This window comes from Artemia sp. Qi Xiang Cuo, chromosome 21 (assembly GCF_049724085.1).
Source record: "Artemia sp. Qi Xiang Cuo chromosome 21, ASM4972408v1, whole genome shotgun sequence".
NCBI classification, from domain to species: Eukaryota; Metazoa; Arthropoda; class Branchiopoda; order Anostraca; family Artemiidae; genus Artemia; species Artemia sp. Qi Xiang Cuo.
The window spans coordinates 9,652,642-9,676,363 of NC_142814.1; the positions used below are offsets into that span (position 1 = coordinate 9,652,642).

The 23,722-nt window shown below is 35.8% G+C and overlaps 2 protein-coding genes across 2 annotated transcripts in view; one reads left to right on the forward strand and one right to left on the reverse strand.

The window, feature by feature from the left end:
* The window catches only part of LOC148939215 (tyrosine-protein phosphatase 10D-like), a 189,273-nt gene extending 175,414 nt beyond the window's left edge, over window positions 1-13,859 (reverse strand). Inside the window, exons 1-3 of the mRNA XM_089106813.1 lie at window positions 13,836-13,859; window positions 10,104-10,223; window positions 4,736-4,862 (exon numbers count right to left, since the gene is read on the reverse strand). Of these exons, the coding sequence (XP_088962939.1) occupies window positions 4,736-4,862; window positions 10,104-10,223; window positions 13,836-13,859 (271 nt within the window). The remainder of the gene's footprint in view (window positions 1-4,735; window positions 4,863-10,103; window positions 10,224-13,835) is intronic.
* Window positions 13,860-15,231: 1,372 nt separating this feature from the next.
* Window positions 15,232-23,722, forward strand: part of LOC148939216 (uncharacterized) — a 12,870-nt gene continuing 4,379 nt past the window's right edge. The window contains exon 1 of the mRNA XM_089106814.1: window positions 15,232-15,307. Coding sequence (XP_088962940.1) covers window positions 15,232-15,307 — 76 coding nt within the window. The remainder of the gene's footprint in view (window positions 15,308-23,722) is intronic.

The following is a 23,722-nucleotide window of genomic DNA, read 5'->3' on the forward strand; positions in this document are numbered from 1 at the left end:
AGTCTAGTTTATTGATATATAGCAGATCTCCAAGTTATTACCCATGGGTGAATAATTTAAGTAATGGTACATCAATGATTCCACGAAAGAGGAGTGTTAGATATTTGGGGATTATTATTGATGAAACTTTAAGTTTTGTAGATCATATTGATTGTGTGTCTATGAAACTTGCACGTAATGTTGGAATTATGCGTAAATTGAAAAATTTTCTCCCAACTAGTATATTAAGATTATTGTATTTTTCAATTGTACATCCATATCTATTATATTGTTCTTCAGTATGGTCGTCTACTTTTGGAACGCATCTTCTGCCCCTGCGTGTACTACAAAATTCGGCAATAAGGCTTTTGATTGGTAAGGATAATAGAGGATCATCTGTTCGTAATGAGTTTATGACGCTGAAGATTCTACCGGTATCGGGTCTTTTTAAATTTTTTAAATTTTATAAAACACAGTTCATGTTTAAGTATCTTTATGGTAGTGTTCCTGTTTGTTTTAAGGGAATGTTTGTGAGTGGGGGTGATGTTCATGAGCATGGAACTAGAAATTTGGAAGAATTTCGAAGACCGATTCCGCAAGCGACAAGATCATTTTTTTCTATCCGTCATGCCGGTCCGAGTGCTTGGAATAGTTTACCAGTGGAACTTAAATGTGTGGATGACCTGCTGCTGTTCCGTAGTTTATTGAGATCGTATTGTTTAGTAATTTATTATTTTTAATGAATTGGCTAAAAAGGGGGGGGGTACGTGATTATTGTCAAGTGGCTATGTATAGTTTGTTAGTATTAGTTTTTGAGTTGGAGGGCAGAACTTGTATTTGTATTCATATTAATTGAAAAGAGTTATTATTTTGGATCTTATTTTGTTATTATGATTTTTTATGCGTCTAGAAGGGATTACCCCCGCACAAGCTTGCTTCTGGGGGTATTTTGTTTGTTTGTTTTTTATGTATATAGTAAAATAAATCCCAGTTATAAATTGAAATTGAATCTTATGGTGTGTAAAAAAAAAAAACTTATAAAACTTATGGTGTGTAAAGTCACTTTTTTTCCTTTCCTTCGCACTCTTCAACAAAACTAAAAAACACACAAACTCAAACAAAATTCTCAAATTTGGAAAACCCTATTTTCCGCGGGGGAGGTCTGAAATAGGGTATTTTACGGGGGGTAAACACCCAGAACCGTAAAAAAGTCGTTAACTGAAAAATGTCGGTAGCTTATTAATAATTCATTATAAAGATAACACAAATACAAATGCAATATATTTGGCTTTGGTTCGATGCTAACAATTTTTAAAACCTTGAAATTCATGAAAAGACACGTATAATGGACAGCTAAGACAAATTATGACACCCGTTAAACAAGAAAAATATCACTACGCTGAAAAAACAGGTATGTTGACTACTAAAATTAATCAACGTAAATATCGAGATGAAAAGCTCATAAATGACCACAAAATTTTCAGAAAATTCGAGAGAATTTTGCAACCCAAACTATGAATTTTTAAAGAAAAACAAACAAAAATATATATAATATTATTTTCTTTTTTCATGAAAAAGACTATGCAATTAAAAAACAAACAGTAAATAATTCAAAAAACTTTTTCTACAAAATAAGCTTTTAAAAGAAAAGTGAATAACTACATTAAACCAAACATGAGAAGAAATAAAATCGAATAGCCTACCAATCGTAAAACTACCACAAATCACCATCAATAAATAAATGAGACCCAAAACGAACAGAAATTACCATAAAACCGAGTCAAACTCAAAACAACTTTTTAAAGACAATTTTACCGCACCTGTATCAAAAGACTATTTTACCACGTCTTTCCCGATCATAAAATTAAACGATGTATGTGCAGGGTTGCCACATGTAGCACAAAAGTGTTTTTTAGCCCCATTTCATCACGTGTAGCACTGTAGCACGTGCTCAGGGTTGCTGAATTAGCATGAAAGTGCTATTTTAGCACTATTAAAATCGATTTTTTTTACTATAGCACCAAAAATCGTTGTGTAGCACGCGATTGTGGCACTTTAGGAACTGAAGATGGTGACAACCCTGTGTAAGTGACTGTGACTCGAAAACACGCGTCTCAAAAACCAAGAGTAATACCTAAAACAATGCAAAATAATTATCCATGAATGAATTGAGTCTGTTTCCAAGAATAATAACTTCTAATTAATTGTTTAAAGCTCAATTAAAGAAAAAAATCGTCCTTTTAACTTGATTTTCCTGAACGAAAGAACTATAGAAGATAGAACTATCCATAAATATAATTTATTCTCATCTATTTTTCAAACATATTAATAAATAAACGGAATTGAAATAGAATTTAAAATGAATTGATTTCATCTGTTTTCTTAAATGGTAATGTCACAGCCTGGGGATGTCTCATGGCCTTTTTTAACTGGCAATTCGGACTCTCAAAATAAGAATGGTCAGATTTGGCTTGTTACTGACTAATATTTTTTTGTTTTTAAGTTGTTTCAACTGAAAGTAAGTAGCAACATTAAAACTTAAAACGAACAGAAATTATTACGTATATAAGGTGGGTTGCTCCCTCCTCAATACCTCACACTTTACGATAAAGTTTGGATTTTATTCCAATTATTTAAGAATTACCCATGAAACACAAGGGCCGTTAAATTAGAATAAGAAACTTTTTTAAAAGTTCTAAAAAAAATTAACGTAAAGAGCGAAATATTGAGGAGGGGACAAACCCCCTCACATACGTGATAATTTCTGCTCGTTTTAAGCTTTAATATTGCTCCTTACTTTCAGTTGAAAAAACCTTTTTTTATTTAATTTTTGATCGTTTTTGAATAATGCCGGGGAAACCCAGCCCCCTCCATGGAAAATTCCCTTCCTCAAGAAAAATTCCTCCATAGAAAGATCCTCCCACGTCCCCTCCCCACAGAAAAGTAGCTGTATACTTCCCAATAGCCAACACTATATGTAAACAATGGGCAAAATTCATAGCTTGCAGCCCTTCCCCCAAGGTCTTTTGGGGGTCAAGTCATCCTGAAAGACATAGTTATTAGATCCTCCAACTATGGTGAACAAAATGGGTATCTCAAAATTTCATCGGACGACTTTGAGAAAGAAATACCGCGGCAGGGGACAAGCTGCCCTCCAGTATTTTTGGTCACTTAAAAAGGACACTAGAACTTTTGATTTGGGAACAGGGCTCAAATGAACCCTGTCCCGATCTTCTAGGATCACTGGTTCAATACTATCACCCCTGAAAAAAAACGCATCCGTGAACTTGCTTCAAGCAAAAAATATAAAATTCCATATTTTTGTATATAGGAACCTGAAATCTCCGCAGCAGGGTTCTTTGATATGCTGAATAGTATGGTGTGATTTTCACTAAGATCATTTGACGTTTTTGGGGTGTTTTTCCCTCTTTTCAAAATTGGGCAAATTTTTCCCAGACTCGTAACTTTTCATGGGTAACATTAAACTTGATGAATTTTATATATTTTGAATAAGAATTAAAATTTGATTCTTTTGATGTATCCATTGTTATACATAGTCTGTTTTGTATAATTTCGGTTACTATTGAGCCGCATCGCTCCTTACTTACAGTTCGTTACCACGAACTGTTTGAACTGATCGTGAACTAGATTTAGATTCACAGTCCATCAGCTTCCTGTTTGGATTGTAAAATTCATCACCATACTTCAATCGAGTTCTAGGTCTGGGCTGTCAGTATGTAAGGAAAAATTCAAAAACTTAAATGATAAAAATAGCTTAGATAAATAAAAAGAAATATAGATAAGAAAAGCTTAGATAGAAGATACAAATATTTTTGTTATAAGAAATTATCCGGCTAGTTTCTTTCTTTTTTCATTTTTTTTTTTTTTTTTTTTTTAATACTTGATTTTATTTTCCTTGATAGGAAGAAACCGAAGGTTTAAAAAAGACGAGATTATTCAAACGACACCTCGGGAGATATGGTGCCAGAAAAACACTACGGTCCGACCGGGAACAGATCAGATAAGACCGAAACCGATAGGCCCTATGAATGCATGGGGTCTGATTTTGTTTGTGGTGGAGAGGGGAGACATCATGTAGAATTACAAAAATGAGTAATAGTCCAAATGAATTTCCTGAATTTCCAAATAAAAATGGATAACCCTCCACCTTTTCAACTATCTAAATATTGCACCAGGATTCAATTTCTTTCCACTCCAATCCCATATCCGGTTCTTCCGTATTAGCTAGTACACACTAGAGAAATTTGCTGAATTTAAGATCTAAGAAACCCGGTTTTATAGCCACAAAAACAAATGAGGGGTGACAGAATGCATTGGACTTGTATAATTTGGGCTAAATATTTGCAAATTAGGGGAGGGGGTAATGTTCGGTTACTTTACCCCAACCCCCATACTAATATTGAAATATATAGCCCAAATTATATTATTATATAAACTAAAGTATTATATTTTCATCATATTTCGGTATATTTCATTAGTATTAACCTAACTTCACTTCTCGAGTGTGTACAGGCTAATACGGAAGTACTCCAAGTCCAAAGCAAGAATTGAGACTTTCAATCGAAAACGTATAAATCGAAAGGGGTAAAAGAAGCTTCGGCACCAACAGGCTCGTGGGTTCGAGACCACCGACGCGATGACAAATTTTTCCTAACATTTTCCTTTTATATATAAAGTAAATAATTAAATATATTAACCTATGCATAAATAAATAAAATAAAGGAATAAGAAGTACCAGTTGTTATTCCTGCTTTCCAAGTCAGCCAATCACCAATAGTGCCGTTAGAAAAGAAAAGACGAAATTCGTAGCGGGTTCCAGGCAACCCTTGTCTAAACTCAATCGTGTTCGATATGTCCGATGCCTCAAAAAAGAAAATATTAAGAATAAAAATGTAAAAAAAATAAAAAAAAAGGATATGGATTTCGTAAACATTAATTACAGAATAATAAGCTATACTCAAATTGTATTTCTTTTTTACGACAAAATTCATTTTGCCAGGCTGCTAAAAATTTAGGGCGTGATATGCCACTAGTCAACCATTTAAAAGACCGTATCCAAGGGGGGAGGTAGAGGGTTTGATCCACCCCTCAAATGTTTTTCCGAGTCGTAAAAACATAATAAAAATAAATATAAGACATATTTGATGCGTTTTTTAAGTCACCCTCCCCCAAAAAAACCTGGATACGGCCCTGACCATTTACCTAGGTTTTATTTCTGGAACTGTATCTGTTGAACCTCCTTTTAAAGGCATTAACAGACGGGTTGTAAGAGGTAACATCTCTCAGAAGCAGAGGCAGTTTTAGGGTGAACAGGGGGACACTTGCCCGGGCACAGAAACTTTAGGGGCGCACAATTTCATACGCCTACACTAAAAAAAAGCGTTGTTAAAAATGACTAAAGTGTTAATTTTATTTTTAAAATACAGATTTTGTCACAACTTGGCAAAACAATGTGGCGTCTATTAGCGTGTATTACTACGACAAGCCGATTGAGCCGTTAAGTCCCCTGTATTTGTACTCTAACATTATCTTGTATCTACACAAAAATTCGCTTCCGAGATAAGGACGCCTTCCCCTAGTGTCGATGCGGCGAGTCCTATAGCACAGTCGGACTTTTTCCATCTGCCATACATTCTGTGATACGAACTAGCATCAGTTTGAAACAACATATTCACCAATTGTTCATAGGAGAAACGCAGTACGGGCATAATAGAATTTGAAAAAAAAAAAAATCTATTTCTGACGTCAAACAGAAAATGGGACGAGAAGGGAATATATATACAGGGTGTTCCAAAATGGTTGACCCCATTTTGTAGCCCAATAACTTTGGCAATCTTTGTTGGAATGACCTCAAATTCTTACAGCTTGTGTAGAAACGTTTCAAGTTTTTGTGTGTAATATTTGGCATTTCTATCTTTTCAGATTAAGAAATGCCGTTCAATTCAAAAGAAAAGGCGTATTGCGTCTTAGAGTACGCTCGGACTTAGTCACCTAAGACAGTGCAGCGTGCCTTCTTCACAAAATTTGCAAAGAAGACACCAACTACAAAACAAATTAGGACTTGGCACCTAAAATTTCAAGAAAACGGCTGCTTATGCATATCTACATCGCCAGGACGGCCATCAACATCAGCAGAGACAGTGGAGCAGGTTCGTGAAGCCTTCCTGCGTAGTCCTCGGAAGAGTGTTAGAAGAGCAAGTGTGGAAACCCACATTCCACAAACAACAGTTTGGCGAATTCTGAGAAAACGATTGCGATTTAAACCTTACAAGCTTCAGCTCGTTCAGGCCTTGAGGGAAGGTGATAAGCGAAAACGTAAAGAATTTTGTGTTGAAATGCTAGATAAACTCGAAGAAGACGATTTCGATGATCGGCTAGTCTTTAGTGATGAATCCACGTTTCACACGAGTGGCAAATTTAATAAACATAATGTTTACATTTGGGGCGAAGAAAATCTTCAAGACAAAGTTGAACACGAGAGGTACTCACCAAAATTTAATGTGTTTTGTGCAATACCCAAGAAAAAAGTTTTTAGGGCATTTGTCTTCGAAGGAAATGTGAACGGAGATGTTTATCTTCAAATGCTTCAGACTTGGCTCATTGATCAAATCATAGAAAATGAAGACAAAAGTTTCATTTTTCAGCAGGATGGGGCTCCACCTCACTGGAAGCTCACTGTACGAGCCTACCTCAATGAGGTTCTGCCAGAGAGATGGATCGGTCGAGGTAGTGAAGAAGACGATTTGCTTCTGAAATGGCCACCACGATCACCCGACCTTTCGCCGTGTGATTTTTTCCTCTGGGGTTATGTGAAAGGACTAGTCTACCTCCTCTTCCAGCTAACATTGAAGAACTGAAACAGAGAATTACAGCTGCACTGGAGACTGTTACCGAAGACATGCTACAGCGAGTTTGGCAAGAGCTCGAATACCGACTCGACGTTTGCAGAGTCACAGGCGGCGCTCATATTGAACATTTATAAAAATCTGTCATAGAACCAACAAATATTTGTACTTTTATTTGTAAATTTAACCAATAAAACATATGACCTTCAACATAAAGTGTATTTAGTTTCATTAAGATCCATCGAGTAGTTTCCGAAATATGGGCATTTAGAATGGGGTCAACCATTTTGGAACACCCTGTATATATATATATATATATATATATATATATATATATATATATATATATATATATATATATATATATATATATTAATTTAGGATGCCTTTAGGAATGTTTATCTGGTTAATCGCTACACGTTAGCAAAATTTAAATTCTTCCCAAGCGTAGTGATTTATATCTGTAATAATTTATATTTTTGTTTCTTATGTTAATGAAAATAAATTACTTAAAGGAATTTTAGACATGGTAAATACTAGAGAAACGCGTGGTAAAAACTATATGGGCATCAAAAGTCCTATTTAACAGCAATGTTTGTGAATGAAAAAAGGGAAAATAACGAATTTTTGAAAACAAAAAATTTCCAAATATCTTGAGAATCAATTATACGTGTATGACACAATCAGGGTCACGTCCACGAGTCTGTTGTTCGTGAGGGGGAGGGGGAGTTAAAGAATATATTTTCGCTCACATTAATCTAACGGGGTTGAGTTAGATTAGGACCTGATCTACTTAAAATATATCACAAGCAGGTCCGTATCCAGGATTTTTTTTAGGGAGGGGAGGGTTACAAAAATTTCTTTTTTTTGCGGGGGGGGGGGGTATAAAAAAACTTAAAAACGCATCAAAAATTTGTTAATGTTCATTTTGTTGCGTTTTAATGAATTGGATAAACATTTCAGCGGGGTTTAAACCAAGTGACTCCCTGGATACTGCCTTGATTAGAAGATTTTTTAACACTTTTACAAGGGGTAAAAATACTGGGTTTTTTGCATGCTTTTAGAATAATTTAAGTTTGATACAAATTTCAGGGGAACAACTGGATATCCCCAAAAATAAGCGAAGAAAAAATAAACTGAATCAACCGATAAAACTCTTAGTTAGAGGCAAGGCCGTATCCAGGGGGGGGGGGGGGGTTACCCGGTTTGACCCCCCCCCCCCCCCCCCCTAAATTTTTGACCGACTCGAAAATAAGTCGAAAATTAGTAAAACCTAGGTAAAAATCAGTAAAATTAGTCGAAAACTGAGTCAAAAATTAGTAACCCCCCCCCCCCCCAAAAAAAGTCAAAAATTAGTAAACCCCCCCCCCCCTGAACAAAAATTCTGGATACGGCCCTGGTTAGAGGGTGAGCTTTAAATCTAAACTTAATGGAAAATGTAACATAACACATTTTAAATTACCAGTCGAAATGCCCCATTCAACAGGGCTAGTGGAGAGCCTGGTGATTGTTATAGAGAATCTTGTCTCACAATCAGAAAACTCTGGGACAAATTCCAGAAAAAACACAAAATGCATCAAAAAAGCTTAATAGAAGAAAAAAATTGACATTCTGAGATTACCCACGTGCAAGATGGACGTAGGCCAAATACAAATTAGCTCATTGAATATTCAACCTTCGAAAAGAACCTGACGAACAACTCACAAGTCAACGAATAAAATAGATATTCATGCTTAATCAACCAAAGAATAGGTATTATTTATATTTGACCTTAATTAAAACTTTACACATCTACATTTGTTATGCATAATTTATCATCGTCTTTTCCGCATTAGCGCTATATTTGATTATATATATATATATATATATATATATATATATATATATATATATATATATATATATATATATATATATATATATATATATATATATTAATCTCAAGTTGTATTTATTTTGAAAATGTTAATAGCAAAATAAAAGACGTCTACATAAAACATAGTTTTATTGCTAAAAACAAATTTATTTACTACAATCGCAAGCTGTATTCATTTTACATATTTTAATGGGATAATAATGAACTACCAAACTCAACATTATTTTTATTGCTCAAAACTCATCTATGTTATTCACAAGTTGTATTTATTTTGCAAGTTTTATTCGCAAAATAAAGGATCATTCAATACAATATCACTTCTAAAAAATCGTTTCTAAAAAAATATTTATTTTAATTGCAAGTCGTATTCAATTGCAAAAAAAAAGAATTACGAGACATAATATTATTTTTATTGCTAAAAAGACAATTAAAAACTTGAAATATTGTCAAAACAAATATAGACGAAAAATGAGCAATCTAAACTCTGGCATCAAACTGGTACTCAGAAAATTTTAGGATTGACATCAGGGCCATATCCAGGATTTTTTCGGGGGAGGGGGGTAATTTTTTAGGGGTATCCAGGATTAACATATTAATTTTTTATCCAGGAAACTAAAATTGTATGTTATAAAAATTTATTTTCCAGCATAACAAAAAAGAGAATAGGCTAATAACAAAACTTCGAATCTTCAAAACAAGTTTTCTACCCCCAAAAAGCTAAGCTTCGTGGGCCAAATAGTCGTTCAGTGCTTGTAAAAGAGTTTTTTTACACGAATAAAAAAATCGTTTAAAATAAAAATTTTAGGTGTCGTTCACAGAGCTTACAAAAAAAATAGAACTTTACTTACTGTTTTTCCGCCTTTACTGAACCCATTTAATTGTACAACTGTTCCCAGCCAAAAATCGCTCTTAAGGTTTTTGGCAAAAAAAAGTCGTCTCGTCTGCTTAGCAAAAACTGAAAGGTCTTTGGAAACTGCAAATGTCTTTCGTACGAAAACTCCTGCAGAATCTGATTGAGTTAGGGACACACCCATTAATTCAGTCTTTTTTAAAAGAGGCGGGACGGGGGCTAAAACCCGACATTTTTTTAAGAATTTTAAGAAATGAAGATTTATACTGATGTATACATGGAAGAAGTGCCATAAAAGTCGCAACGATTTGCCGATTTACCTACTATAAGCAGCAAGTATACAATCTCTGAACTTTTTTTTCGCAAAAAAACCTAAAATTTGTGCAAATTAAGAAACATTTTGCCTGATACAATCAATATAAAAGTTTGTAACACAAGATTCCTTACGGGAGATTATATAGGCATGTTTATAAACAGGTCTGTTCAAAATATTTGTCTATAAAAATATTTGTTTATAAAAAAAAAAACACACCTTGAAAGTGGTATTGGGAGGAGGAAGCCCCTGAGGAGGCCAATAGTCCAGTCGGTAAAATCCATCTCTTTGTGATACGTCTCCAGGTATACGGATGGCCAGATTTGCCCCATCACATATCTAAAAAAAAGAAAAAAAAAACGCATTACTAACTAGATCTCAAAACTTAGGTCTTTTTTTGCACCGAATCAGTCTAAAGCAGAAATGGATTGAGGATCATCCCATGCAGGAGCGTATCCAGGATTCTTTTTTCGGAGGAGGGGGGTTTGTAAAAAGTGATTTTTCGGGGGTTAAAAAACTTCAAAATGCGCATCAAGAGTTTGTTTATATTCATTTTTGTTACGTTTTTACCAGTCGGACAAACATTTCGGAGGGGGTCAAACCCCCTAACCCCCTTGGATACGGCCTTGAGCATGCCCACCTTACTGCTAAAAATCCAATGTTGGAAGGAGAAGTCTGCAAGGGTCAAAGGTATAATTTGAACCTCCAGTGATACATGTAGGCCTATAAATTCCGTGCGTGATTCTAATTCTAAAAAAGTGCAACACATCCACTTTTCTACCAATATGCATTTACGAAGAATGGGGCAATTTCATAATTTGCGATTTCGCCAATGGGGTTGTCTACGTGGGTTGTCTCCTCCTCTAAAGCCACATTTTTTGGACCTTTGATCAGTCATAGCGAAATGGCTAGCTTAAAATTCCCATCCAATGTCACGGCTGGGGCGAGTTTACAGAAAACCAAAAAGGGCAAGGGAGAGGGGCTGGTTGCCCTCCAATCACATTCATTCCTTAAAAACGGCACTTAAATTCTTGGTCAGATGAGCCCCTCCAAAGTGTTTAAGGTCATCCTTAGTGCACGAATGGGTCAGGGAAAAGAATAAAATAAATAATACATGGACGACAACTTGCTCTTTACTAATATAAAAGCAATATTTACATTCTGACAAAGGTCTAAAATATTCGTCCTCCAAATGATACTTACGCAATGATACTAAGAAATCGCTCCTAATGAATTGTTTTTAATTTGAATCGTCAAAGGACCGCATTTAATTTTTTACGACTTTGTTTGCGCCAGTATAACAGGTTTCAGCGGTGTACGAGCTAAAGTAAAAAGACGGCGAAAAATTGGGATTTTATATCAAAGCTTGTTAAACGGGAAATGACAACACAAACGAAACTTCTGTCACAATGATAACATTAAAATAGACCAATAGAGTAAAAGCGTGGGAAAAATTATCAAAAATCATCTATCACCATTAGTACCACATTTCCCTCGGTGTTGCCATGTTTAATCATCAAAGTTAATAATCCTCCTCATATACAGAATTTCTGTTCGTTTTAAGTTTTAATGTTACTCCTTACTTTCAGTTAAAAGACTTATTTTTTAATTAATTTCTGACTGTTTTTCAAATCATGCCAGGAAATCCCCATCCCCGTGCAGAACTTATCCTGGAAATTTTCTTCTCCACCGAAAATTCTCCCCGCGTAAAATCACCCCACATCCTCGCCGAAAATCACTCTGAAAAATGTCTGTATATTTCCCAATAACAAATGCTATGGTTCCCAAACTATGGGTCGCGACCCACCAGTGGGTCACAATCGAATATTGGGCGGGTCGCTGTCGCGAGCATTAATATTGGCAATACTGAGATTCCGTAGTGGCGAGTAGTGGAACTTATTTGTTCTAATTGAAATGAAAAAAATTACAATTTTTACTAATATGAATATGAAAGACTGTTTTTTTTTTGTGAAATTTTTGTTAGATAGGTCGGAGGCCAGTCAACTTTGGAAACTATTGCTATGTGTGAACAATATGGACAAATTCCGTAACGTACAGCCCTTTCTCCAGGGACTATGGAGGGCAAGGCCGTATACAGAGGGGAGGTAGGGGCGACTGATCCCCTATAAATGCTTGTCTGACTCGTAAAAACGTAACAAAATGAATACAAAACATTTTTATGCGTATTTTAAAGTTTTTTCCCCCCTCCAAAAAAAAATAAAATAAAATCCTGCATACAACCCTCATGGAAAGTCATGCCATCAACAAAAGCACAGTCATTGGACCTTTCGAATATGCTGAATTAAATGACTAACTTAAAAATTTTAATCGGATGTCTTTGGGGGAAATTTGCGCCGGGGAGGATAGGTGCCCTGCAATCTTTTTAGTCACTAAGTGACCAAAAAGATTGGAGGGCATCTTCCCCTCCTGCACACATTTCCCCCAAAGACATCCGTCAAAAGTTCAAAAGTTCTAGTGCCCTTGCACTAGAACTTTTGATTTCCGTTCGAATGAGCTATCTCATGATATTGTAGGCCCACTGATTCGACGCAATTATTCCTGGGGAAAATAAACACGCAACTGTGATCTTTCTTCTGCCAAAAATAAAGAATTCCATATTTCTATAGATAGGAGCTTGGAACCTGTGGAGTAAGGTTTCTGACATGCTGGATCTGATGGTGTGATTTCCGTTAAGGTCGCTTGACCTTTTGGGGGTGTTCTCCCTTTTTTTTAAATAAGGCACATTTTCTCAAGCTCGTAGCTTTTGATGGGTACCATTAAACTTAATGAATTTTATATATTTTGAATCAGCATAAAAAGCCAATTCTTTTGCAGTATCTATTGTTATCAAAGTTTCGTTTTTTAGTGTTTCGATTATTATTGGGCCGAATTGCTTCTTATTTACAGCTCGTTGCCACAAACTGTGTAACAAAGAATTACAATGATTTCACTTTTAGCTAACACATTATAGCACTTAGAGAAGCTCTTAGGGAAGGGATCAGAGCTTCCTCGAGGGGTCGAAACAGAAGGTGCCTCTTTGGCCCAAATACCAGTCAGAAGAATTTTTTTTTGTTTGGTTTAAACAATTTTCAAAGGTTTTAAACCGCAAGAGAAATAGCCAAGATTGAGTTCATCAGTCTTTAATAACTTTAGGCAGCAGTTGTTTATAGGTATTCAAGACATAAAACAACGTATATCTATGACCCAGATCAGTGATCAACCAATCTTCAATTAAAAGCATAATTCATTCTGGGAAGAATCTAAGCGTGAATTCATGCACGGACACCCACGAGGAGGGCAGGCCAGACGTTTGTCCCATTTGGAAAATAAAAACAAATGTATACCAAATGTCGTAGCCTAGCATACAATAAAAATATGGCTTCTCTGCAAAACAACAATTTTTTTTTCAAAACTTCACCTCTCAGCATTTATCTTGCGAGCATTAACCCTCCCCGTCCTCTAGTTGTGTCTATGCCAAGGTGGATTCTCCCACGACATTTGCGCTAAGTCTACAGCAAAAGAGACCTTCCCAGGAAATTATTCTAAGTTGATCCTGTAGTCCTGACCGCAATCTCTTTGAAATTGAAAAATGGCGATAAACATGAACTTTCTCAAAATAAAATATTTTCATAAGGACGTTTCTTAGTAACGCCCTTCACCCCAACTGAAATTTTGCGTATACCCCTGCGCTTTCGGATAATCTTGATACAACTCTTAGTGGGTAGGCTAACGTGCCTGCACAAACGAAGGTGAGACCCCCCCCCCCCAATGCTTACAGGCAATGCTTATTCGATCCTTCCAATGCTTATAATCTTAAAACATATAAAAATATGGATATTTAGCATACATGCTTAAATGAAGCGTTGATTTTAGTCAGATAGGTCATTTCATTTGACATTCACTCTCGGCAAACTATAGCAAGGCTACAAACCTTCAGTTTTGTTTACCTACAATATCTACGTCGAGTTTATCCATAACTGAACAGGGTCTGACGAAATTATTTATATGATATATGGCACAAGTTAATCTCAAAAGTTCGGACTCAGCAAGTCATGTCTATTAGACATGTCTGCAAATAAGGACTGAGATATTTTCAAACAGGGAGAGAAATATTTCACAGAAAGATAAATTGAACTTTTTGTCACTTCCTTCAAACCAGACAAAAAAAAAATTACACATTTGATGAAACTAAATTTATCAAATTTCACCGTCAAAAATGCTATCACTCATTTCATGAATGACAGGAAAATTAAAACTATAGACAGCATTTGTGAAAGTTTTTGAACATCTATCTAATCTTGGAAAAATTCTTAGTAGCCCCCCTCCCCTCTTAGCGAAGTCTCCATTGATGTACAATAACATGAACTTGGCAACCCCTCCCCAAGCTATAGTTAGTGCTGTAGATTCATGCCCAAAGTTACATTGCCTAGTGACCAGTAGCTCTTTTCAAGAAACCCCTAAGCCTTTCACTTATAAATAAATAAAAGATGAAACTACATCACTACCAAAAAGACAGATTATTGTTTGTTCACACACAATAGTTCGCTACCATGGTTTGTTCGCATATTTATTACAAATAATCCCTCTATCCTCCTAATAACCACTGGAGGGGGGGGGGTAAATAAAGGAAAACTAGCCAGGGACAGCACCCTCATCCCTCCCTAGAAAATTCTCCATTTCCACAGAAACATCCTTGAAAGTGAATGCGAAGTTAATTTTTGACAGAAGGCAGTAGATTTATTGGTAGAATTCGGGTATAGTAGCTTTTTTGTACAGCAGAGAGCTGTTCTGCTTGGAGATTGCAATGTTGAAGAGCTATTCTACAGCCAAGATTAAGGTCAAGATCTTCAAGCTCATACATCAAACCCCTTTTTTTCTTGGGTTTTTAGCTTTTGATGGGTAGTATTAAACTTGATGAATTTTATATATCCGGAATCAGCATAAATAACCAATTCTTTTGATGTGTCTATTATTATTAAAATTCCTTGTTATAAAGTTGCAGTTGCTATTGGGCCGAGTTGCTCCTTACTTACAGTTCGTTACCAAGACCTGTTTGATTAACTGTTCAGGCTTGGAATCCACTCTCAGAAGGGACACTGGGGACGGGCATGGACATTAATTTTGAGACAAATTAGTATAGATATGTCTGAGACCCATATTACAAGACTACCGCATTTTGAGTGGATCGGTTTTCTTTGAACTAAAAACTCCCTACTGGAAATCTGGAGAGCCGTGACAGATACGGCTGCTGGTGAAACCTGCCTTGCAGGTTGATGAAACTTTGCCGTGTGATCCCCACAAATTGGCTTAATTTTGTAGTGGTTGAATCACAGGGACTTTCACGGCAATGGCATTTGTTATTACAGATTCTGGCAAGGCCAAATCCATGTGGAAAATATACAATTTCTTGAAACGTGGATCGAGTTAGTGGCAATCGGGACGGGTATGATCTGAACAAGGTCTATAAGCCTAGAAGGTAATTTATCTAGCCAAGCCTTTCGCATGTCTTCAACAGCATTTGAGAGTCCATCCTCACTAAACGTAGTTTCAGCTTGAGAACAGGCTATTCGATGGATACAGGTATGTATGCTGTGTATCAGCATTTATGAGTCAATGAATTGAAGACATTATTCTTCCTCCTCTCGGCCATTTGCAAAACAATTTTCTATGTTGAATTTTTTCTACTGGACGTTCACCGGTTGATACCAGGAAGATCCAAAGTGCTTCAAAATATCCAAATATCGTTTTCGATATCGATATTTACGTTTCGATATTTGACATCGATATCCGATGTAACATTATCGATATCTAATATTGCCCAACACTAGGTGGGATTAAAACAATTTATAACAATGGTATAATCCTAAATCTATGCAATTGTATGATGCTCTTTAAATGGCATAGATAATACTGACTTTAGAAAATGCATGCAAATATGAGTCTTAAATTCTAGCAAAATTTTGAAATGATTGAAGTTTAACTTACCTTCCATCAAAGATTTGCCGAAGTTCTAAGTAATGTGTTTATTAGCATGATTAACATCAGCGCTAAGATACAATTTCTTTTATTTTGAAAATAAAGCATGACGGTGGAATTGTTCTGTGAAACAGGGAAGTTTTTAACTAATTATAAGAACTCTTTAGTCATCCCCAGTTTTCCAATTAATCATCCCAAAATACCTCTTAAGTTCTTACAAGTATAGAACGGGTAAATGTGCGAGCTTGCTAACACTTTTATGGGTCTTAATTTAGTCTGTATATGAATTTCTGGAAGTTTTATTGAAAATGATGAAACAAATTTCACGTTAGCCCAAGAGCTACTAAGCTGTAATTTTACATATTTTTGACTTAACATCTTAAATTACGTAGCATTTCCTCGTGATCAAAATATCTAGACTTTTGTACCTGTTTTAAATAAATGGATGTATCCCCATTTGAACGTTTATTTGTTTTTAATTTAAAAAAAAAAAAAAAAAAAAAAAAAAAACAGAGTCAGTGCCCTAGAGGGAGAGGGTTTGATCGCAGGAGCTTAAAATATCTTTCTATATGGTAGACCTATTCCTTTATATTCCATTCCTCTACCTCACCATCTTTATTACACCCTTATTACTAGCTCACCATCGGAATAACTACCTCCATGAAGTGTGTGGGTTTTCTTTGCAACAGAAAAACTGTGGGAAAATTGGAGGAATTCATCATACAGTGGAAATAGATGAATCCATGTTTACAAAAAGGACAAATAATGCAGGAAGAATCTTACATGCAACAGTGGGTGTTGGGTGGAGTGTGCCGGGAAACCGGTGAAAGATTTTTAGTGGAGGTTACCGATCAAGGAGCAGTAACTTTACTCCAACAAATTAAGCTTAATATAGAGCTAATAAAGTTTTTCTAATAAAGTTTTCATTAGCATTAACCAAACTTCACTTCTCGAGTGTGTTTTATACAATAGACAAGTGCCTTTCATTTTCTAGCTCACCATCTTTATATGCTTAAAATTCCACTACAGCTGCTTCTTGTCATCTTTGCGAAATTAGGGATCTATAGGTTTGAGTCTTTAAATCATGGCATAGGAAAGTGTTTTCGAGCACCCATTTCCACCCCTTCACTTTCCTGGACAGTGACTTTTCATGTACCCAGAGTTTCATTTTGCTAGGTGATTAAAACCAATAGAAATTTATTTACAACCCAAATAAGGGTATTCGGGGGGGGGGGGGCAAACCCGACCCGCCCTCTGGATATGGCCTAGATTGGAAGGTGTTATCAACTCATGACGTTTGAAAAATCGTTAGAAAATAGCTTCTGTCTTTGAACAACATTCAAACTTGGAATAGAATCCAGCTCTAAATCTAGAAATCACAAAGGCATACCATTCAAGAGAAGCCAAACTTTTAACATAGTATTTTTTGCTGACAGGAAGTCCTTCTCATGGTGGCTATCCCTTATCACCTCTTAACCAGTTTTTTGACTGGTCAACTATTTCACAATTTGTTTTGTATAAGGTACCACTACTTACACGGTTTGCAATGGTTAAGGCAAATGAAAGACACCTTAAGTTGATCTGATCAGGTCTTTTTTCCTTGATTCTTTTACACAGATGTTGAAGATCAAGCTTACGACAACATGTGTATAACACCAATCAAATACAAGGGATCCCCTCCATATCCCCAAGTTTCTTGAATTTCAGGGCACTTCTTGGTGTGATATCTAAGTAATACAAATCCAATGCATTGTGATCCGTCATGTGTCTTTGTAGCTATGAAACTGGTTATTTTAGATCTTTCATTAAGCAAACTTCTCAAAGTGTGTTCTGGATTGTACGAGAGTACCCACTTCTTATTTAAATTATCCAACAAAATTATCTTCCCCTCCCCCCTCAAAAAAATTCTACAAAGACACCTGATTACCGTTATGATTTAAAATAATCAATTCAGCCAAGAATTAAAACCATGTTGTAATCATGACTGTTAGTAGGAATCTCAATCAGGCTTCGGAATTTGAAAAAAACGGCATTATTCCATAACAGGTTTAAAGGTTATGTGAAGACAGATGTATTATTTATCTTCACAGAATTTCTTCTGTGTGAATGAAAATTTTGGGGTCGGATATATAGTCTAAATTAGGCCCTGGGAATATGTTCAGAAGTATCCATCTCCATCCTTCCCTATCCAATGGACATTGTACCTTTGATAAACGGCGACATACTTTATGCTATCAAATAAATTTTCACAAAATAATCCATTATACAAATGTTACACAGAATGTTGCTCAAATCACGATTTCAAACCCTAGAGTAAAAGAAAAGCAGACTTAGCCAAAATTAAAGAAAAACAATGTTACAATGTTTCTTTACAATCATAGGCAGCGCGCTAGCGCTGCCTAAGTAAAGAACGATGTGGGCACAATGTGTTGTTTTTTTGTTGTTTTTTTGTTGTTTTTTTTTTCTCCCTACCTAGGCACTTCGTGTTGAAGGAGTTGTCATACAAAGTTCGAAAAGGGCTCATTCGATTGAAAATTGGAGTGGCTAGTGTCCTTTTTAATAGTCGAAAGTGATTTGAGGGCGACTAGCCCCCTCCCACGCCCATCATTCCCCCAAACACATCCAATCAAAATTTTGAGATAGACATTTTGTTCAGCGTAGTTGATTTCCAGATAGAAAATGTGTTTTTGAGGAGGACACTCCCCCAAAACCCTCAGGGCAAAGGTTTTAAGTTATGCCCTGAGGGCATATAAGGTTTTTATAGAAGGCGTTATCATGGAAACTTCTAAACACGCTCATTCGATTGGAAATTCAAAGCGCTAGTGCACTTTTTAATAGTCGAAAATGATTGGAGGGCAACTATCCCCCTTCCCCCAGGCCCATAATTCCCCGAAACACATTCAAACAAAATTGTTTATAGAAGGCGTTTTTTTTGGTAATCCTGTATTATTCAGAACACACTCGAGAAGAGAAGTTGGGTTAATCCGAGTGAAATATACCAAACTATGTTGAAAATATAATACTTCAGTTTATATAATAATATAATTTGGGCTATATATTTGCACATTAGTGGGTGTGGGGGTAAAGTAACCTAACCTTGTCCCACCCACTAAAGAGCAAATATATAGCCTAAATTATACAAGTCCAATGCATTCTGTCACCCGCTATTTGTCTTTGTGGCTATGAAACCGGTTTTCATAGATCGTACATTCAGCAAACTTCTCGAGTGTGTTCTGAATAATACAGGAGTACCTTTTTTTCAATGAAAATACCACAGGTAAAGTCCTAGTTAAACTTGTTTTTATCTTGGAAAGTAGCTGAGCTAGGTGAATGCAAACTTTCAGGAATGAATCCAGGGCATAAAATATAGCCAAAGAAGGTGTTATAAAGCTACTAAGGTGGAGCCTCAATATATTGAAGTTCCCTTGAAGGGTAACTTCAAGGGGAAGATATGTGATTGGTAGCCACAGGGCAAATGTCCTATATTTATACTACCGGGCTGGTGGCCAATCTCTCAGTTCTGACTAAGTTAGGCCTAGCCGGTAGACCTAATTTCTAGCTCAACCAATTAATGGTTGAGCTACGGGAAGCTACGAAAATTCACATTTTTTTTGGGGGGGGGGGGTAAAAATTATTTTTTTAAATCAAAGGGTTGGAGGCCATTTTGTTAATATTCTCAAATGAAAATACCAAACAAAAGGGCAGCTTTGGTCAATATATACAAGACTCCATAATTGACATTCACATAGGAACAAAGAGAACATGCTGTTTAATTCTTTTTTGTATGCTATTTCCAAACATAATAACCAATTCTCTGGCAAATACACCCCCCCCAAGGGTCCCATATACAGCCCAAGGCAGGGGCGCAGCAAGAGAGAGGAACCCTTCTCCCAAAGGTTTTTTCCTAGATAATTTCGACCACACTGCCTTTCCATGACGATAAAATAAAAGTACAAAATAGGATAAAATCCTTTTTAATAGACAGTGTATAATAAATTTCACAAAAATGCCAGATATTTCGGTCACATTTACAGTGACCATCATCAGTAGTAAAACTTACTGATGACGGTCATTGTATATGTGACCGAAATATCTGGTATTTTTTGTGAAATTTATTATACACTGTCTATTAAAAAGAATTTTATCCCTATTTTGGACTTTTATTTTAAAGGTTTTTTCTGGTTCTACATTGCTGTTGGGAAGTAAAGCTCATGTCCTGGAAAATTAGTTAAGTATAAATTAAAAAAATGGAAATATATGGGGAAGTTTTCTAAAATAATGAAAGGGCAAAATACAACTATGATTCCATGCAAAACACAGGTACGTTTATGGCCACATACACAGAAGAGGTTCCAAGCATCAACAAGTCTTTAAACCGAGGACATATGCTTCAAGTCAAGGGAAAGAGAGAACTTTTGAAGCTGATTGTATCTACACCATTTTCTATAGCCACAAAAGGACTAGCAATTTCGTGAGCACAAAGACTTTGGGACACTATCAATTAACAAAACCATTCAAAATGGTTTTGGCAACCTCAGAGCTTTGAATCTGGCAATACTGCTTTGATGAATCACCTGGAAAAGCAGGGGGAAATTCAAATTATTTAAGCAGACAAACTCAAAACAGGATCATTTCAATACTTAACAGCATTGTCTTGAAAAAAAAACTTGTGGAGAAAGTGAAAGATTTTCAGTGGTGTCAATGAAATGATAGATGTGCATACTATAGCCCAAATGACAGTTTGTGTTAAGTTTGTCAACATAGAAAAGTTCTTGCAGTTCATTCCTATAACTGTTATATCTGAAAAGAGATTAGCATATGTAATACACAAACAGGGGCGGATTCAGTTTTTTTTTGGGGGGGGGGGCAAAATAGGTTGATCCAATAAACTTGCGTTAGGAGCACGTTTATTAACGCAAACTTGCGTTAATTAAGTAAATTACACTACTTTAGACTACGTTAGGGGGCACAAGCCCCCTCCCCCCCCCTCTGGATCCGCCACTGTACGCAAAAACTATAAATGATCTTACACTTCAACCACAATTCATGATAGGTCGAGGATATGGTGGTGCTGTCATGATGAATGGGCATATTAGGGGAGTTCAAGCACTTATAAAGGAAAAGTATCCTAAAGCCATGCATCTACGTTGAAGCTTACAATGCTAAAACCTTTGCATTTCTGAAGAATACTCTGTTCAGGATGTGCAAAATTATATAGGCACAATTGAAAGTGTTTACACTTTTTTTTTTCTTTTTTTTTAATGCCCCAAAAAGGCGAGAAGTTCTTACTGTACAAATTGAAAGAAGCAAAATGACAAAAGAAGAAAAACTGACAAAAGAAGAAAGAAAAAACTATATAAGTTGTGCCCCACTTGTTGGACTAACTGCCACAATTATGTGCAATTATTTGTAGAGTTGCTTCATCCCATACTATCTGCACAAAATAAAGCCTGAATTGATAAGAAAGCTGCCATTGAGGTTCAGGTTCTGCCATAGAGGCTCAAGTTCAATTAAAAAATGTGATTTAAAAGTGAGCCTCTCTGTAGTCAAGTGTGTGTTTTCCCAGATTTTGCCATTAAGTTTGTACTTGGAGAGATAATCTCGACCTTCCTGGTACTGTAAAGTCAGCAATAGAAATTAGTAGCAACCTGAAATGAGGCAGACATCCCACATTCACCTATTTTTAAGAAACTTAGCGACAGATATGAACATTTGGGGATCCCTGTTTTGAGACCAAAAACAATAGGACAGCAAATAATGAGACACAATGCTCTGGCCATTTCATTTGAGGACTACAGCAGGAGGTCACTATTTAGGCCATTCCTTTCCTTGAAAACTCTATCCAGGCTTTTGCCCAAAAGATTGAATTGCACCAGAACATATCATCACCCTTCCAGAAATACAAAACAAATACGTTTTTTTTTATTGAAATGCATGGTTCAAATGGTGTTTTTTTTTTACCTTTCAATGAGGGAGGTGTAGTCTTGGCTCAGAAATGAACCAGTTCAGAAAGTGGGAATCAAAACACTTCTAGAATTACGAGGCTAGCAGAATCTTATTGACCTTGAAACTTCAGAAGGTGTATGTTGAGATTGTTCCATTTTGGCAAACTTTGAATAAAAATAAGAAACAAGAATGCTATTGAGACTTTGCAGCACTACAATACTGATCTCTTGTCTGTGGTAAATGCATTACTTTACACTTTGGCAACAATTCCAGTCACTACTTCTATGCCTAAAAGGTCATTTTTATTGCTGAAGCTGCAAAAGACCTACTTGAAAATCAGAACTTCCAGAGAACAACTTAGATAGTCAGTAAATAGCATACAAAAACAAACAAACTGGGTCCCTGAGGATGAAGTATGTGATAAAGTTACTAAAAAGTCAAAAAGACCCAGCATTTCTTTGTAAAAAAAAAAAAAAAAAAAACAACTAAAAAATATTCTTTTCCATTTTTTGGCATTATAAAAAATTTTAAATTACATGTAAAATTCAAGTTTTCCCAATATGGCACATGGTGTAAGCAATACATCAGGGTAAAATTCTAGATCAGGGGCTTCTTGGTATCTTGGAAGGTAGTTGAGTTAGGTGAATGAATCTATGAGCCCATGAATCCAGGGCCTAAAATACATCCTGAGAATATATTGCCAAGGTACTATCTCTACATTACCTTTACCTTAATTCACACTTCAGAGTGGTATTAAGTTCTGTACTGGCTCTGTTTTGGTCTGTGTCAATAATAACAACGTAATGTAATGTCACTGTTTGAAGGGCCCAGTGACACTCCATAAGAGAGATGCAATTTAAACCTACTTGGCAATGGTGACTGCAAGGTAGGTATGATTCATAAGAACCATTCTCCAGTGGTTTAGAGTTGACAATGCTGCACAAAAACAACTTTGAATAGAGTGTGATACCCAAAGCATCTTTGATACCCTTTCCTTATTTCTAGGGCTTAGAAGATTGCATAGGTGACAGATCAACATCCATCTAAATTTTGTCAAAAAATACATTTTACCTTGATTTTGAGTTTTCTATATCTTTTCATTGGCTCTGATTTTTGAAAATATAATTCCTACCATTTCAGTGGGATTTTAAGTCTCTTCAAGGTTTTTTAAGTTTACAAACCTTTAAAACCATAAAGGTCAGGACTGAGTGAAGGTATGACTTGTGAGGTTCAAAATACTTTCAGTGTGCCTCAATTCAGCAGATCTATTTCTCAAGGTCTAATATGTATGACACAAAGATTATAAAAGGCCAGTCCCCTTAGGATGAGCAAAGAGAGAATAAAGACACTTCAAAATACTTTCCCAAAAGAGTTTATTTTAGGTCCTGGATTCATTCCTGAAATTTTCATTCAACTAACTCACCTACTTTCAAAGATAGCAAGAACCCTAAAATAGAGTTTTACAAAAGTCTTTAGGGGGGATTAACTGTTTTTAGGGTGGCAGAGATAACCTAACTAGGTCCAATGCTGGTGTACCTAGGGTAAAACCCCCAGCTCACAGACAGCATCTAATCTCAGATGGATACCCTAATTAAAAAGTAGGCCTATGCAGGGGTGTCATGTATGTTTTTCTAACACTGCCAAAAAATTTTGTTCAATAAAATAAAGACCAAAAAATAGTGACCTTTTAAAGTTCAAGGTAAATTTGCAGTGTGCCATATAAACATCATTTGATGTTTTTTTATGCTCTTTCATAATTCATATAAAATACCTTCAGGGCCCCTTTAAGGGCTCAAGATGCAATTTGCAACAGAAGCAATTATTTTATTATGAAAGAGAATAAAAAAAAGGCATCAAATGCTGTTTTCATTTTCATCTTAGCTAAATTATAGTGCCACCTAGAAATTTAGGTAAAA